The following is a 17,526-nucleotide window of genomic DNA, read 5'->3' as shown; positions in this document are numbered from 1 at the left end:
GAATTTTTATTTTATAACACAAATTATGAAATAATGAGGAAATGTTAAGGGCCTGTGTGTTTAGCACTGTTCCTATGGAGACATGAACAAAAACATTTACAGTTTCTTAATAGTTAACCTTAGTTACCTTGATCCATTTTGTTTATACTGTAAAATACCACCAACTCACCTCTTCTTAAAGTTTATTTCAGTAAGAGTAGGTACTATGCAATCTGAAATTTCTTTTCAGAAATTAGGTCTAAATTGCTATCTTCAACATCAGTTTAAGAATGAAGAATTCAGTTTCCCATGAAATAGGGAAATGGGCCTAAACTAAAATTTATTTAGAAAATTTCCTAGTGCCATACACTCGGGACAATTTTAAGTCCTCAAGACCTACCTTTAATAAAAACCTGCCAACAGATTTGGTTAAAAAAATTTCCTCTTTCATTGACAACACCGTTTCACTAAATGTCATTGAGATTCTGAGTAGAGCACAGGAAACCGGGAATGTGTCCAGACTTACGAGGGACTGCAGATGCAAAGCGGTCCTTTTCTTTGTTCATGAGTCTCTGACGCAGCTCATTCTGGCCACAGTTCTGGGGACCAATCAAGATAATAGGTCTTTTCCTATTGGCTGGCTGATGGTAAAGTGACATCTCCTCATACGTTAAGATCTCTTCATTGTCATAATCTTTGGGAGAGAACGAGTTAAGAATTTCAGCTATAACTAATGCAATGACATAAAGATATACTTTCTTACATAGAATAGCTAAGTTTTGTTTATGCTGTTGTGTGTTTGTTTCTGAGTTAGGAGCTTACTCTGTAGCCCAGGCTAGCTTCAAACTTGTGGTGATCCTCTTGCCTCAACCTCCCAAGTTCTGGGATTACAGGTGTTTAAGCCACCCTGTCTGATTTAAAAGTTACTAGTTTGCAGTGAGTACTGTACCAGAGGGGACTGTAGGGATAAGTTTATGGGACATGTGTCATTTTCATAGACTCCACTTAATAGGGCTCCTTTTAGGATCAGCTATAATGGAGAGCAAGTATGGACAAACATCTGCATAACGTGGCTACCACCAGCATATCTGAGAGGGCTAGAATGCTTTCCTGTAGGTACACAAGTTAAAAATACATTATACTTCTACTACTTACCTTTAATCCAGAATCATGACTCAAAATACAAACTGTAAGGAGTGGGTGACATCTTAAAAACCCAAGATACACATGAAGCCAAAGCCATCAAGTCAGAACAAATGCAGGCAATTAGCAGCCAGCATGAGGATGAGGCACCAGGAAGTTCCATGAGGGAGGGAACCTTTTAAGTCTTGCTCATGTCTAGCATAGATTTGGGGCTCAGACTGTTTAAATTTCAACTCAACTGTTTAATTAGCTGCAACAATTTAAACAGAAACTTTAATATCTGAATTTGAATCTCTTAGTCTGCAACTTCAAGAAATTTACTGTGAGATGAAGGACATCGTTTATTGCTATAGAGCACAGCAGGTACTTTCAGTAACAATGACAATTGCTTCTGTTCTCAGTCACTTTCTTCTGAGCTTCTTCTAACGTGTACAGTCACGTTGGTGACATTCTGATTTCCAGACTTAGTCTCGTCTACATCTGGGGGCTCCAGTCTAGAAGCTCTAGAGCTGTACTTATCACCTTGAGTCTGTCTTAAGAAATAAAGTAAGAGCTGCTGGGACGTGGCTCAACAGTGGAACACTTGCCTCACAGAAAGAGAGATCGGGAGTGGAGGCAGAAAGAAAAGGAAATGAAGAAAACAGGACTCATCTCTACTTAGATCTGCAATGTACTAGCAAACAAAGATATTAATCAGTTTTAGCCAGTAAGATAAGAAACTTATTGACTCTTCTTAGTTACATAATATACCAAGCATAAAGGAAGCTTGCTTTAGAAAACAATTATTAAAGCTGATTGAATTTTAGATTCAGCATTATATAGAATATCTAATAATCTACCTGGGTGGTGGTGGTGGTACACACTTTTAATCCCAGCACTTAGCAAGCAAAGGCAGGCATCTCTGTTGAGTTCTAGGCCAGCCTGGTCTACAGAGTGAGTTTCAGAAGAGCCAGGGCTACACAGAGAAACTCTGTCTCAAAACACAAATAAACAAGAATACCTAATAATCCTAAATTTTGCTTTAGTAGTTTAATTTATGCTTCATATTCTTGAGAAATAAGCCTTGCAGCTTTTAAAGTAGTGCTTCTGACTTATTCCTTGGTTTTTCTAATGTGGACGAAAGCAGGGCTGAGGAATTTGAAAGCAATGAAGACCAATCACAAAGGTAATGAGTCCAGAGAAGCAAATAAGAAAAATCACAGGTGGTGGTGACAGCTGACCTAGATTGTAGGTGCCCCAGTCAGGGTCATAGCTGTCAGTCAGTACAGAAAACTGCTGTCCCTGGGAACAGAACCCCAGTGTTAACTGAGTTCTTCATTTTCAGAGATGTTATGACTTTATAACTTCTAATCTTAGCAATCTGTAAAGATAAAAAAAAAAAAAAAATTCCTGTATGCTGGCCTTAGCCAGTAAGCAGTGTACTCTGTAGAATGAGCTGCTTTTGTGACTTAAGATACCGTTGACAAACTTCATATTTTACTTCAAACACATTTTTTTTTTTTAAAAAAAGAAAATTGTTAGAGACAAGTAATAGTTCTGTAAAAACTTTAAGTAAGAAAAAAAAAAACACCTTACAGGAAACAATTGAATATTACACATGTTATAAACACAACTCCTGCTATCCCTGAGATTAGAACTTACCATCATTTTTATTGGCATTATATAAAACCTTTTTCCTCTTCTTTTTGTTCTTCTTTGCACACCACAGTTTTCCTGTTGATTAATTAAAAATAATTATAAATACAGTATTTATTTCCTTAAACAATGCTATTTCAAACTGATCTAAGATTTAACACATACTGTTCACAGAACTATTTTTCATTTGTCATTTCCTATTAATTACACACTGTAGACAGATGTCTAATATTTTCATCTTTTCTTACATCTAAAGATAATGAGTTCTGGCCAGGTGGCAGTGGTGCATGCCTTTAATCCCAGCACTCGGGAGGCAGAGCCAGGCAGATCTCTGTGAGTTCAAGGCCAGCCTGGTCTACAGAGAGAGTTCCAGGACAGGCACCAAAACTACACAGAGAAACCCTGTCTCGGGAGGAAAAAAAGAAAAAAAAAAAAAAAGATATTGAGTTTTGCCTCTAATACTCCTTTAATGCATACTCCTTTCTTTCTTGATAATTCTAGTGTGTATATTCAACATGGTTCCAGATGAAAACCCAAGACTCTTGCTTTTACTAATACCAAATGTAAGTCTCTAACCTGATTTCTCTGGCTCCTTATCTTCTTCTATGGTTTGCTTCATGGCTTCCCTTTGCTGCTGAAAGCTTTTCCCTTAATAACACAAAGAGAAAGAACAGTGAAACATTTAAGATAAAAGGATAAAAATATTTTTAATCAGAGAGAAAACATTAGAAGTAATTTTTCATACTGCCTTCCAAACCCTTCTGCCAACACAAGAATAATTCCAGCTAAGATATATAGCCTACAAATGTCCTTGAAATAAAAAAGTTTATTTTTAATTATGTGGGGGGAGAGTGTGTATGTGGGGGGGGGGGGAGAAGAGGTGCAATGTGGATTCTGGAGACCAAATCTGGGTCCTTTTATATATTATAAAAAGATAAATAATCGACAAATATCAGAAAACCTAATGGTTGAACTTTAAATAAAGTTTCAATGAACATTACTATATATAAAGTACCATGCTGGGACAGATAATGCTTCTGCTCACTGAGGATTATCTCAGATCAGACATATAATTCTAGACATTAACTTTCGAAGTAATATGCAGCAGGCATTCTTCATTTTCTGCTTCTAAGACACCATCAACATACATATTCATTGGCATTTATTATTTATAATTTCTCCTTTTGTTTTCATGTATGTATGTGTGATAATGATTTCATTTCTACCTTTATTACCAATGATACAGACAAGTAGAAAAGATTTTAATGTAAGAGGTGACTAACCTTCATCTTCTCAGATCTCTGCCTTCAAGTAAATTAGGGGAGGAGATGGTAAGGATTTTGATTCCAGGCCTCTGTATAGCTAAGTACATGTCCTACCACTGGGTTGTGCCCTCAGTCCTTCAAATGCTTTCAATCTTGTCTCTTACCTGGAACAAGTCCAGCTAGAGGCTGATTGTCTTCATCCCCCTCTCTATAGGCCTGCCACCAATTTGGATCTTCTTGACTGATCACATGAAGTATATCTCCTTTTTGAAAAGACAGACCTAACTCTCGACATGGAACATAAGGGTCATCTGAAGGGTCATAGTCAAAATGAGCTTTTACATGGATCTGAAACATAAAAAGGGTAAAAATAGAGCGAGAATAAATAAAATGGTAAAGCAAAATATCTAGCACAAATGTAACGTGTGTTAGAGCAGTGCAAGAGAAATGAACTAAAAGGGCACTTAGTTAAGTTACAATGCTTTAGGGTAGGATTCACTTAAGCTCATCTGTCGATATCTCTGTAGACTACAAATAAATAGAAGAGTATTCCAGCTGGGTTATTGTTAACAGCTAACAAAGGGCAAGGTAAGCAGAATAGAAACAATTTGACCTGTGAAAACAGTGGTCCTCACTCAGTAAGGTACGCAGCTTCTAAAGCACCACTATGAGAAAAGGCAGATTAATCTCACCAGGTCCCATGGAAGTGTCCATTTCCCCGGGGCTGTCGTAGCTGGCGGGCTTCATGATTGGTGCAACTGTGCCTTAGTTGCTCAGTGTTTCTTTTAAAAGTGTATGTAACTAGCACGTTCCACACTGCTAAATTATCTAAATCAGGATGGTCAACTGGGGAAAATATCCTTACCATTTTTGACCCAAATCTATGCAATCCATTTATAGAAAATAAAATACAAAGAACTAGTGTTTCTAGAAATAAGGACAATGTTTATGCTGGGCATGGGGTGGACTACAAGGCGAATAGTGGCTAAAGGGGATTCAAGGTTGGGATTTTTGATGCAGATGACATTGTGGTTCTTTAATTGGGTGTTATCTGCAAATACAGTAACGATCCTTTGTCCAAGTTGCAAGTGGGGTCTGTTTACTAAGAGGGTTCCCTAGGGAACCTTCTATTCTTGATATGAAAACAGACATTTGATGTAATCATATGCTACACAGCTTATGCATTTAGTATATTCAGAGGCAGGCTTACCATCGATAGTGGTAGACTATTTTAACTCTCCTGTACTCAATACTGATGAGGGACTATTCCTGTTCTCTCCCTATTCCCCAATCGCACATCTAAGGAACCACTGATAAATTTCTTACCTATAGATTTACCTATTTTTGGATAGTATATAAATGAACCAGTAAAGGCCTTTTGACTGGCATGAGTTTTCCAAGTTCATCTTTGTTGTAGCATATACTCACACTTTAGCCTTTTTTTTTAATCAAATAATATCTCAGTGTACAAACAAACTACACTGTATTTTCTGATGTTGCTGGTAGCTATTTTAAAGTTTTTTTTTTTTTAACTCTTTGGATCTTATAATACTTGCACGAATATTCATGTGCAAGTTGTTCTATGAATATATGTTTCTAATTATCTTCAATATATACTTAATAAAAATTGTTGGGTTGTACAGTAATCAAGTCTATCATTTAATAGAGCTGAGTTAAATATTTAACATGCAGCAATACACTAAAGTAATGAGTTACATATATTTGTAAAAGTACCTTTTTCCTCAATGTTACTGAGCTAAAGTCAATTATAACTGTAAACATCAATGTCAAGAATAACAAAAATTCTGAGACTAAAATAATTGTATATTTTACTTTTAAAAAGTTCAAAGTTTACTACATTTTAAATGTTGATATTTTATACTTATTCTAATAAAATGCTCTGTTTTTACTTATCACTCTATATTCAGTGAAGTTTCTGATACAGAAAAGTATACGTCAAGGAACAATAAATAATAAATATTTAAGTTACTTACTACAGTTTCTTTAGCAGGAGGAGGCTTGATTTGTTGACTAGGAATCAGAACAAATGTCAAAGTGCCATGCATATCAGACTGTAACAGAAAGGTTAAACTACTTTAGAAATCTTTATGAAAATCATTCCACTATCTTATGACTATACTCCCTAAACAGGATGATCTCAGTCCTCCAGGAAAACATTTTCCATTCTCAGATGCTGTCTTTCCCAGATTTAGTCTTTCTGTTCTACTGTTCACCGTACTGAGTTGTACAGCTAGGTTCATAATTACTGCTGAGTACAGAACTAGCTGTTTTCAGACATACCCAGCCTAGACAGCAATCACCACAAATTTTGGTCATAACAAAACAGGGAACAATGCTCAACCTAAGACACCCACCAATGAAATGGGCTGCAAGTGACACCCAATGACACTTTGCTCTACCAGAGCAATGGGCTAAGATTTGGTGGAAATGAAGATATGGATATTTTCTAGCTTTTACAATAGATATCAGCAGGCAGTAGACATACTACTGTATCAACTGATGCTAAATAATTAAGAATATAAATACTGTTTGTCTCTGGGAGTACTGGCTGATGCTTCTAATCCCAGCACTTAGGAAGCCATGGGAGGAGAATCACCAAAAAGGTCAGTCTAGGCTACACAGTAAGTTTTACCTCAGCCTAGATTAAGAGTGATACCTTATCTCCAAAGAGAAAAATCAGAATTTGTACTTCTGTACAATATGATCAAAAATTGTTCTCAAAAAGACAATTATTCTGAGTGTGGCAGCAAATGACTTTAATCCCAGTACTCAGGAGGCATGGGTAGGTGCATCTCTGTGAGTTCGAGGCCAGTCTAGTCTACATAGTGAGTTCCAGGACAGCCAGAATTTCATACAAAATGAATGAATGAATAAAAGAAAGAAAGGAGGAAAGAGGGGGAGGGAGAGAAGGGGAGAGAGGGAGAGAGAGGAAAGAAAGAAAGAAAGAAGGAAAGAAAGAAAGGAGGGAGGGAGGGAGGGAGGGAGGGACGGAGGGAGGGGAGGAAGAAAGAGAAAGCAAGAAAAAAGAAAGAGAACGAGAAAAAGATGGTTCATCAACTAAGATCACTTGTAGCTCTACCAGAGAATTTGGGTTTGATTTCCAGTACCCATAGGGTGGCTCACAACCATATGTAACTCTAGTTCCAGGGGATCTTAATGCCTTTTCAGAATTTCTCAGTTATCAGGCATGTACATGGAGCCATACATACATGAAAACAAAACACTTTACACATAAAATAAATAAATCTTAAAAAATTATTTTTATAAAGGTAATTAGAAATGAGAACCTGATTATACTATCACTGCCCAACAGAATTTGCTCAACAGATATGTGCTGTGGCCATCTTTCAAGATGACAACCATTAACTACACTATAAATCTTGGTCAATTGTAGCTAGTGAAAATGAGAAACTGAATTTTAATTTAATTTACCAGGCATGCACAGGGTGTACAGACACGCATAAAATAAAGACAAATCTTTAAAAAATAATAAAAGGAAAAATAAAGTTGTTATAATAAAGTGCAAAGTAAATAAACAAACCCAAACCCAAAAATAAAATAACAGAAATTGACAAATACTGTAAAGTTAGGCTAAAGACTATCTTATACTCAGTGCTCTGAAATAATCCTTTCTAAGTTTAATAACAAGTCAAGTTTTCAAAGGAATAGATTATTACTCTACAGTCTGAGCGTACCAACAAGTCAAAAACCTCATTGACATCTTTCCCCCGAATTTCAATGCCGTTGATCTCTAGAACTTCATCGCCTTCATGTAGGAGTCCACTCTTCTCTGCGGCTCCTCCTTTCACTATGCGGCTGATGATGACAGAGTCCATTTCATTACGAACTGTGGCACCCTAAAAACACCCAACATCTAATTTAAACATAAAAATGTAATTTTTGTTAAGAATTTCACTTTTAAATTCTATTTATTTAATCTAATAAAACTAGCCTTTAATTTATCTTGAGAATAAATTTACTCACATTGGAACAGTAATAACTGTAATTATACATGAAAGCAAAGCATCCCCCCAAACATTTTCTGCTTCAGAAATACTTTATTCATTAAAATTCTGAAATTACACAGATTTCTGGAGCATATAATAACAGAAAATGTATTCAGTGTTTAAAGACATAAAATGGTAATTGTTTTCTTCTGGATCCTACTTCAACAACTAGAAAACATCTAGGCATAATTAATAAACACAGTGCCTAACTATAAGGAATTTCTTAAAATTCAAAATACAATTATGGGATAAATAGCAATATGGTTAATTATGCAAATGTTAAATACAGCTGCAGCCATCTCACATTAAAATGTATTAAATACTAATATTTATTATACAAATTTGAAGAACAGTGAAAAAATATACACTCAAAAGCTAGAAATGTAAGATACAAGATAAAACTTATTTTTTGGTGCTCAGTGATTAATAGCCCTCGCTGTTCCTTCAAAGGACCTCAGTTTTGTTCCTAGCACCCACACTGGACAGCTCACAAACCCCTGTAACTCCAAAACCAATTCCTTTTCCTGGCATCTTCATGTACCTGCATGTATGTGGTACACATACATACACTCTAGCATATACACATACACACAACGAATAATTTTCTTAAGAATTTACTAACATTGTCATAACTTTCCTTTTTATTCTCCTGGAAGGAACTAGTTACATAAACTGCTTATACATTCTTTTTAAAAACTATCTTTATTACTCTATTTGTGTGTGTATGTTGTGTGTATTTGTGTGTGCATGCTCATTTGTGCATACCCCAGAAGTCCTAAATATAACACCAGCAGCACAGATACTAAGCACAACAATTAATAAATGGGACCTCTTAAAACTGAGAAGCTTTCGGGCTGGAGAGATGGCTCAGAGGTTAAGAGCACTGACTGCTCTTCCAGAGGTCCTGAGTTCAATTCCCAGCACCCACATGGTGGCTCACAGCCATCTGTAATGAGATCTGGCACCCTCTTCTGTATACATAATAAATAAATAAATCTTTAAAAAAAAAAAAAACTGAGAAGCTTTCGTATGGCAAAAGACACAGTCAATAAGACAAAAAGACAGCCTACAGAATGGGAAAAGACCTTCACCAACCCCACATCTGACAGAGGCCTGATCTCTAAAGTATATAAAGAACTCAAGAAACTAGACATCAAAATACTGAACAATCCAATTTAAAAAAAATGGGCTAAAGAGCTAAACAGAGAATTCTCAAAAGAAGAATCACAAATGGCTGAAAGACATTTGAAGAAATGCTCAATATCCTTAATCATCAGAGAAATGCAAATCAAAACGACTCTGAGATACCACCTTATACCTATCAGAATGGCTAAGATAAAAAATACTAATGACAGTCTATGCTGGAGAGGATGTAGAGCAAAGGGAACACTCCTCCACTGTTGGTGGGAATGCATACTTGTACAACCACTGTGGAAATCAGTATAGCGGTTTCTCAGAAAATTGGGAAATCGATCTACCTCAAGACCCAGCCATACCACTCTTGGGCATATACCCAAGGAATGCTCAATCATACCACAAAGATACATACTCAACTATGTTCACAGCAGCACTATTTGTAATAGCCAGAACCTGGAAACAACCTAGATGCCCGTCAGCTGAAGAATGGATTAAGAAAATGTGGTACATATACACAATGGAGTACTACTCAACAGAGAAAAACAATGACAGCATGAAATTTGCAGGCAAATGAATGGAACTAGAAAATATCATCTTGAGTGAGGTAACCCAAACCCAGAAGAACAAACATGGTATGTACTCACTCATAAGTGGATTCTAGATATAAAGCAAAGAACAATCAGACTGAAACCCACAGAACCAGGGAGGCTATATAGCAGGGGGGACCCTAGGATGACTGAGGCTTATGATAAGTTTTGGTTTTACTCAATTACTGGGCAAGCATCAATCAAACATTTCACTATTAGGATAAGAATTTGTACTGTATCAAGCCGATAATAGAAAGATAAATAAATAAATAAATAAATAAATAAATAAAATATTTTTATTACCCTATTTGTGTGTGTGTGTGTTGTGTGTATTTGTGTGTGTACGCTCGTTTGTGCGCGCCCCAAAAGTCCTCAGTCACTCTCATATTTGGAGACAAGGTTACTAAACCCAGAGCTGACTGATTGGCTAGACTGGTGGCTAGGTTCCAGAGAAGTCTGCTTGTCTCGGAGAGAGTTGGGATCACAGACACATGGCATCATCTTGGATCTCCAGGTCCTCATGCTTGGATATCAAGCATGTTCCAATTAAGCCATCTACCTAGCTCCCAAAGATTAGATTTTCTAGCTGTAGTTGTAAAGAGTAAGTTGGAGGGAAATTAGTTATCTCTTCTTGATCCTCAATAGGTATTTTATAAGCTATTATTTTCACTATATCATGAATGAGAAAAGGTAATGAAATTTGTTTTGCAACCAATAAGGGTTTTGAGCAAGAGCATATTAGAACTCCAACAAATTAACCCACAAAGAGAAAACTCTCCAGGAACATAACAGGATTTTCTGTTGTGCACCATATGAGACCTTTGTATAGAAAAACATCTCAGATCAGATGTGGGAACACTTACCAATGGAATATCACGAGCCTTTTCTATACGAACTATTTTTACAGTTTCTCCTCCATACTGGCCGATACTTTCATAAACTCTCTCATCTGTAATGGGCTCTAGCTGCATTTCTTGCTCAGCAACCTTATCATGGGCCAGTAACAGTGCCTGTTTCAAAGAAACCCACAGTATTTTAAGGAAGAACACAACTGTAGTAAGACTTAGTTCTCTCATACACATAGTATTATGACCAAGTCTTTAAGGGCTTAAAATGCAAGATAATCATGCAAGGAATTTTTGCCCAGTTTTAAAATAAGCTATTTAAAAACATGATTTGGATAGTTTTACATATGAAAAATGTATAACTCAACAATAATTACTTTGCAGTGAGGTTACAAACACAAATATTAGAAACATATACAATGTTCTGTGCTTTCTTTACCTGAATATGTGGAGCATTTAACAAAGCAGTTAATTCTTGTCCTTCCTTTTGATGGACTGGCTTTAAGACAGTTTGTACCTAAGAAATTAAAAAAAAAATTTTTTTTTCTGATTCATAGGAATTAACAGCAGCATCTATGTAACATAGTACTTTCATTTTTTTAAAAAACGATTTATTTATTTATTATGTATACAGCATGTATGACTGCAGGCCAGAAGAGGGCACCAGATCTTATTACAGATGGTTGTGAGCCACCATGTGGTTGCTGAGAATTGAACTCAGGACCTCTGGAAGAGCAGCCAGTGCTCTTAACCTCTGAGCCATCTCTCCAGCCTAGTACTTTCATTTTTAAGTGAGAATCAAAATGGCAAAAAGCACTTATGGTGAAGAAAAACACTAAATAAATATATGAATAAAAACCCTTTCCCACAGATCTTTCAATTTTGTTATGGGTAAAAATTACATTTTGAAAGCATTCTCCAAATGTGGTACTTCCATCTACAAGTGAGCCATTTCAAGTTCCAAAGCTTCTCCCAACATAGCATAAAGTACATTAAGGATGGCATGACAGAATACCTGCTTACCAGTTAGTTACCACACTACTTTAGAGATTTTAAAGCCTATGTGTTTTTGAGACAGGGTTTCTCTGTGTAGTTTTGGTGCCTGTCCTGGATCTCGCTCTGTAGGCCAGGCTGGCCTTGAACTCACAGAGATCCGCCTGGCTCTGCCTCCTGAGTGCTGGGATTAAAGGCGTGCACCACCACGGCCTGGCTAAGTCCTATGTTTTAAGAACTACATAAAAAATCTGAGATGTCAATTTAAAGTTATAGACTTACAAGATAAACGTATTGACGTTGGACAAAGTGTTCTTAAGATAAACTCCCACAGTCATGATACATTTTTGAGGCTCCTGTGTCTTAGGCAGGCTCTTTAAAGACTGACTAGATGCCCTCAGTCTGTGTCTGCATTTGTGTTCTGTCTTTCCTAACAATGCTGGGTGGCTTAACTTACCATAGGTGTTGTCTACTTTCTCATCCTTTGCAGAGAACCAGCTTCTAATGTAATGATTATCTATTCTTCCTATTAAGAAATTTAATTAGTCTTTCCTATTTCCTTGGTTTCTAGTTACTTGAACTAAAAATTAAGTCCACTTATTTGCAATTCTGTCTTTTACCAATGAATACTGAGGTAGGTATGTTTCTCTGTACATCACTTTCTCTCAAAGATTTTATTCTATGCTTATTCTTTATTCTTACTGTTTATGTCTCTTTTTTGCCTTTGTACCTCCAAACCCCACAGCCACTCCAGAATGGTACACTGCAACAACATGGATTACAAACCAACATTTTCACTATTAGTGAAATTATAAGAGTAATCAATGATTAGAGCAGGAATTCTATATCCTTTACAGCTATTTGATTAGCAATTCTCCAATTAAACCTATCAGATGGTAAGATGAGGACCAATTTCACCACAACAAGCATAGCACAGCAGTGAGAAGAGCTGGAGAGGTGGCTCCACAAGTCCATAGAGGCTTGCTATTCTTGTAAAGGATTGGAGTTGGATTCCCAGCACCCAAAGCTGGCAGCTCACAACCACCTGTAACTCCAGATCAAGGGGATCGGATGCCTTCCTCTGGTCCCTGCAAGCACCCACATATACACGTACACACGTGTACACGTACACACACACACACCCCAAAATACTGTGATACTACTGGGTGTGGTGGTGCATGCTGAATTCTCCTCCCTCCACAGGCAGGAGGATCCCTGTGAGTTCCAGGTAGGCCAGGGCTAACCAGTGAAATACTGCCTAACAAACAAAGTGCCGAAAACTACCCTGTCCCCAGTTTTGGTACCTAGAAACTACAAGACAGTGCTTTCCTTTTGAAACTTCATGAAAACTACCACATGACGTTAACTTAAAATTTATAATCCCTGACCAAAACACCTTTTGACTGCTGGAGAAAGCAATTCTGAGAAAGACAGTTTTGAATTAATAATGTATCAAGACTTTATGAAAGCTACAAATCAACTCAATAATAATATTCTATGTGCAACACTTCCCCCTCCCCATTTCTACTTTTAAGTCAGTTCCTAAACATCTCTGAAATTTTTCTTAAAAAAAAAAAAAAAAAAAAAAAAAAAAAAAACTAGGCCGGGAAGTAGTGGCACACACCTTTGATCCCAGCATTCAAGAGGGGAGGCATTTGGATCTCTGTGAGGGAGTTCGAGGCCAGCCTGTTGTACAAAATGAGTTCCTGGACAGTCAGGACTGTTACACAGAAAAACCCTGTCTCGAAAAACTAAAAACAAAACAAACAAAAACATAGAACTCTGATAAATACCCCTTTCTCTACCAGCAAGCCCAGATATTATCTTTTCTAGTGTCAGTACACATCATCAGCTGTATTTACAAGGCTAAAGGAATTGAAGGACTGTTCTTATATGTTACTGGCCCCTTCCCACCAAGCTATAATCAGAATATATTAAAAACTCAAACTGCAAATCTTTTACAGTGAAAACATCTGACCAAATAGTAAAGACAGAGAAATGGCCAATAACTGTGCAAAAATAGTCAGCAATCATGATGGAAATGCAAATTAAAACAAGACACCACCACACCACATATCTGAGGATCAGTAACCAGAAAGATGGCAAGATGGTTCAGTGGGTAGGTAAAGACACTTTCCACCAACCTGACAACCCAAGTTCAATGCTCAGAATACGCATGGTGGAAGAGGGAACAGACTCCTCAAAGTTTTGCTCTGAGCTCCACATTCACACTCCACAATAAACAAAAAAATGTAAAAATAAATTTAAAATGAATCAGTAATAGGAAACAACCAATCTCTCTCAACAGGTTTAAGAGACTAAACACTGTGGGATAGCTAAACAATAGAATACTACTCAGAAAACATTACGAACTATGGAGGCTGGAACTTGGGTGCGTGGTAGTGTGCCTACCATGTGTGAAGTGTTGGTTCAACTTGACACATGCACAAGAGATGAACCTCAAGATCACACTGAGCAGAGGACCTCGACAACTGTCATGGTTTGATGTGGAATTACCCCACAGGCTCATGCTGTTGGACATGTGATCCGCAAGTGGGGGTGCTGTGTTGTGAGGCAGTGGGCTGCGGATGGTTTCTGTGTGTATGTGTCATGGGTTATAGCCAGCTGTCCTACACTCCTGCCACAGTGAGCTACCTCAATGTTTCACCTTCCCAACCAGGATAAGCTATGTCCTCCCGAATCCTGTGAGCCCAAACGTATCTCCTGAAGCTGCTTTTTGTCAGGTACTTAGCACACTGACAAGAAAAATAACTAATGCAGACATAAAAGAATAAATACTGTCTATTTATTTGACATGTTCATAAATGGCAGATTAGTAAAGCAGGAAGCAGATTAGCTATGACAAAGGGGCAAAAGAGTAGAAGAGGTGATTACTGTCTGTTCAGGCCTTGAGTGAGCTCTGTGGATGGTGGATGTTTTAGTAACTTCCTGGCAGGTGGTAGATTGCACAGGTGTATACACAGATATTTATACTGAACCAAACACAAAACATCAGTTTTTAATAAATGCAAACTATATCTCAGTAAAACTGGACACACATATAGCACCGAGGACATACCAGCACTCTATGTATACAGTTACTCCTCAGTATCGCACAGAATTAGTTACAGGAATTCTTGTTCCATACCCAAATCCATAGTCACTTGAGTTTCTTCTACAAAAAGGCAGAGTATCTGTGTGTAACTAACATACTTTTCCATCCATATACTTTAAATTTTCTCCCTAGTAATAATACCTAATATAATGTAATAGTCGTGTAATATTGTGTAGGGAATAACAAGGAAAAAATTCTGTGTTCAGTAGATTTAAATTCTTTTAGCAAACTAGGCTGAATCTGAGGATGTACAGCCCAATGACATAGAAAGGCAATTATACATCCTTTTTGTTTGTTTTTGAACAGTGCTTTAGGACTGAATTCAGGGCCTCACACATGCTAGGCAAGCACTCTAGCACTGAGCTCTATCCTCAGCCCTGGTGGATAACTCTACACCTATTTTTACCAAAATGGGATCATGCTGTTCAAACTGGATCAGAATATTGGGTAACTATTTTGATTTGATTTTCAATTATAAAACAGAAAATGACCACTGTCATCCTCACTGCCTCTTTCTCAGCCACTTACAGGATCGAGTCTAAGAACCTCGGCATTAAGTGTCCCGATTCTTGCCTTGTTCCCAGCCCTGGCATTACTCACGCCCTTAGGGTCCACCATTAAACCACTGTTGCCCACATATGCCACACTGTCTTCCCACAATCCCTGTGCTCATGCTAACACACACACACACACACACACACACACACACCCCAGTATTTCAAAATAAAAAAAAAATCAAATTTTATTTCCTGATATGTTGATTTACATTTTACTCATAGATGTTTTTTGGATAAACAAAAGTTTATTTCATGAAATTCAAGTTACCAATCTTTTCTTTAAAAAAAGCATAACAACCACAAAATGTGCTTGTTTATTAATGTTTAAGAATTAGGTTATCAAAGATTTAATCTGGATCTTAGTATTTTCAATTTTTCGAAGTCTTTATTACTTATCACTTAGTAGTAAATGTTAACTGAGGTTTTGTTCACTTTCTTTACGGCAATGCTGGAGATGGAATCAAGGGCCCTCTACCACTGAGGGCCATCTCCAGCCCTTCAATAATACATACATAAATATTTAACTTTTAATATATATATTTTCTCTGTGTGTGCGTGTGCGTATGTGGGTATATACATGCAATGGCACACATGTGATCAGATGCCAAATTGTAGGAGTTGAATTTTTCTTTCGACCATGTTTGTTCCAGAGATCAAACTCAGGATAGTAGGCTTGGTGGAAAGTGTCTTTACCTGCTGAGCCATTTCACCAGCCCTTAGCTTACATTTCCGTTATTAACAACAAAGACTACTACTATGTTGTTGTTGTTGTTGTTTTTTTTTTTGAAATTGTACTTGCTCCCAGTCCCTTTTCTGTATTTTATGCAGACTCAAAGAAGTTTATTTGAGGTTTTCAGAATTATTTTTTGTAAGATTAAAATAACCTGTAATTCTATGTATACTGTCCCGAAATCAGAGCTTAATGCTTTAAAACCTTCAATGTGAAAGATGCTTGGGGACATATTAAACACTGGACATCAACTAGCATTTGAACCTAGAATTTAAAAGCAATATGTTAACAAAAGAAACTTTTTAAAGCAGTAGAACTGGATAATATGGGCTGGAGAGATGGTCAGTGATTAGGGCAGGGGCTCCTCTTCCAGGGGACTTGGGTTTAATTGCCAGTGCCCAGATGGCAGCTAACAACTGCCTGTTAACTTTAATCCCAGGGGACCAGACACCTTCTTCCGGCCTCTATGGACATTGCATTCATGGGGTGCACAGACATACATGCTGGTGAAACATATCAACATATAAAATAAATAATAAAAAGTAATAATCTGCAACATTTGTACTATCTTCATAAGAAAAATCCCCCAATTATCAGCAATGTATCTTCAAGAGTTATATATTTATAATCCCTGATTATTAGGGATTATTTTATCTGAGTTTATAATATATAATGAATGGTTAAATAAAACCATACTGAATGCATTAAAGTTGAAACATTTGCTACCATCTATACTTATTTTATGTATAAAATTAACTCTTCCTGATCAGTATTAACTAGGTTATAAATACTTTCAGAACATAATGCATGCAGCAATTTTTTTTCTCATTTTCCATTGCAGTATCTTAGCAGGTGACCACTATCAATTACCTCAGACAATAATCACATCAGCCTTGCCAACAGTCTGCTTCCTTGTGACTAATCACTACCCTGTGGATGTCAACAAGATGTTTAGACACGTACCTCTTGTACAAGGTCTTGTACATTGGAGATAAGAGGAAATGGAGGACTGGCCTTGTTCATGTGCACTGTGACAGCATTGTGTATCTTGAACGCATTCTGAAAGTCTTTGTTTTGTACAAGTTGTAAAAGCAGTGAGATATCCTCCTGGCTCTGAGAATCAACCAAAGTGTGTTGGATATGTTTAAGTGAAGAAAATAAGTCTTCAACTTCTAGTAGGAAAAGGAAAGTTGTCCCAAAATTAATTGTTTTGGTTTAAATTCAACACATTTTAAGATAAAATTCCTTGAATCAGTAAAACTTTGTCTTTAGGGTAAAAATAGTTTGTATAGTTTTAAGTGTCAATCATTGTTTTAATAACACTACATAAAACTGTTAAAGTATAAAACATAATAACTTGCATTTTAAGAAAGCATTTTAATTGGAAAGATACATTCTTACTATAAAATAAATGAGGGAATACAGTATTAAAGTTGAAAATATCAATAATCCCACTATCTAGAAATATTTCACCTCTTAGCATAACAGTACATTGTAACTGCTTTCCCACAT

The 17,526-nt window shown here is 36.8% G+C and overlaps 1 protein-coding gene across 3 annotated transcripts in view; it reads right to left on the bottom strand.

Annotated features, from left to right (window-relative positions):
- Window positions 1-17,526, bottom strand: part of Mpp5 (membrane palmitoylated protein 5) — an 88,244-nt gene that overhangs the window by 10,889 nt on the left and 59,829 nt on the right. For all 3 annotated transcript variants that reach the window (XM_037210660.1, XM_028876100.2, XM_037210662.1), the window contains exons 4-12: window positions 16,978-17,186; window positions 11,059-11,136; window positions 10,638-10,784; window positions 7,739-7,900; window positions 6,017-6,094; window positions 4,187-4,370; window positions 3,334-3,405; window positions 2,764-2,835; window positions 506-673 (exon numbers count right to left, since the gene is read on the bottom strand). In XM_037210660.1, coding sequence (XP_037066555.1) covers window positions 506-673; window positions 2,764-2,835; window positions 3,334-3,405; window positions 4,187-4,370; window positions 6,017-6,094; window positions 7,739-7,900; window positions 10,638-10,784; window positions 11,059-11,136; window positions 16,978-17,186 — 1,170 coding nt within the window. The remainder of the gene's footprint in view (window positions 1-505; window positions 674-2,763; window positions 2,836-3,333; window positions 3,406-4,186; window positions 4,371-6,016; window positions 6,095-7,738; window positions 7,901-10,637; window positions 10,785-11,058; window positions 11,137-16,977; window positions 17,187-17,526) is intronic.

This window comes from Peromyscus leucopus, chromosome 14 (assembly GCF_004664715.2).
Source record: "Peromyscus leucopus breed LL Stock chromosome 14, UCI_PerLeu_2.1, whole genome shotgun sequence".
In the NCBI taxonomy this organism is placed as follows: Eukaryota; Metazoa; Chordata; class Mammalia; order Rodentia; family Cricetidae; genus Peromyscus; species Peromyscus leucopus.
The sequence above is the reverse complement of the archived record's forward strand: the minus strand, read 5'-3'. Positions and strand labels throughout refer to the sequence as shown.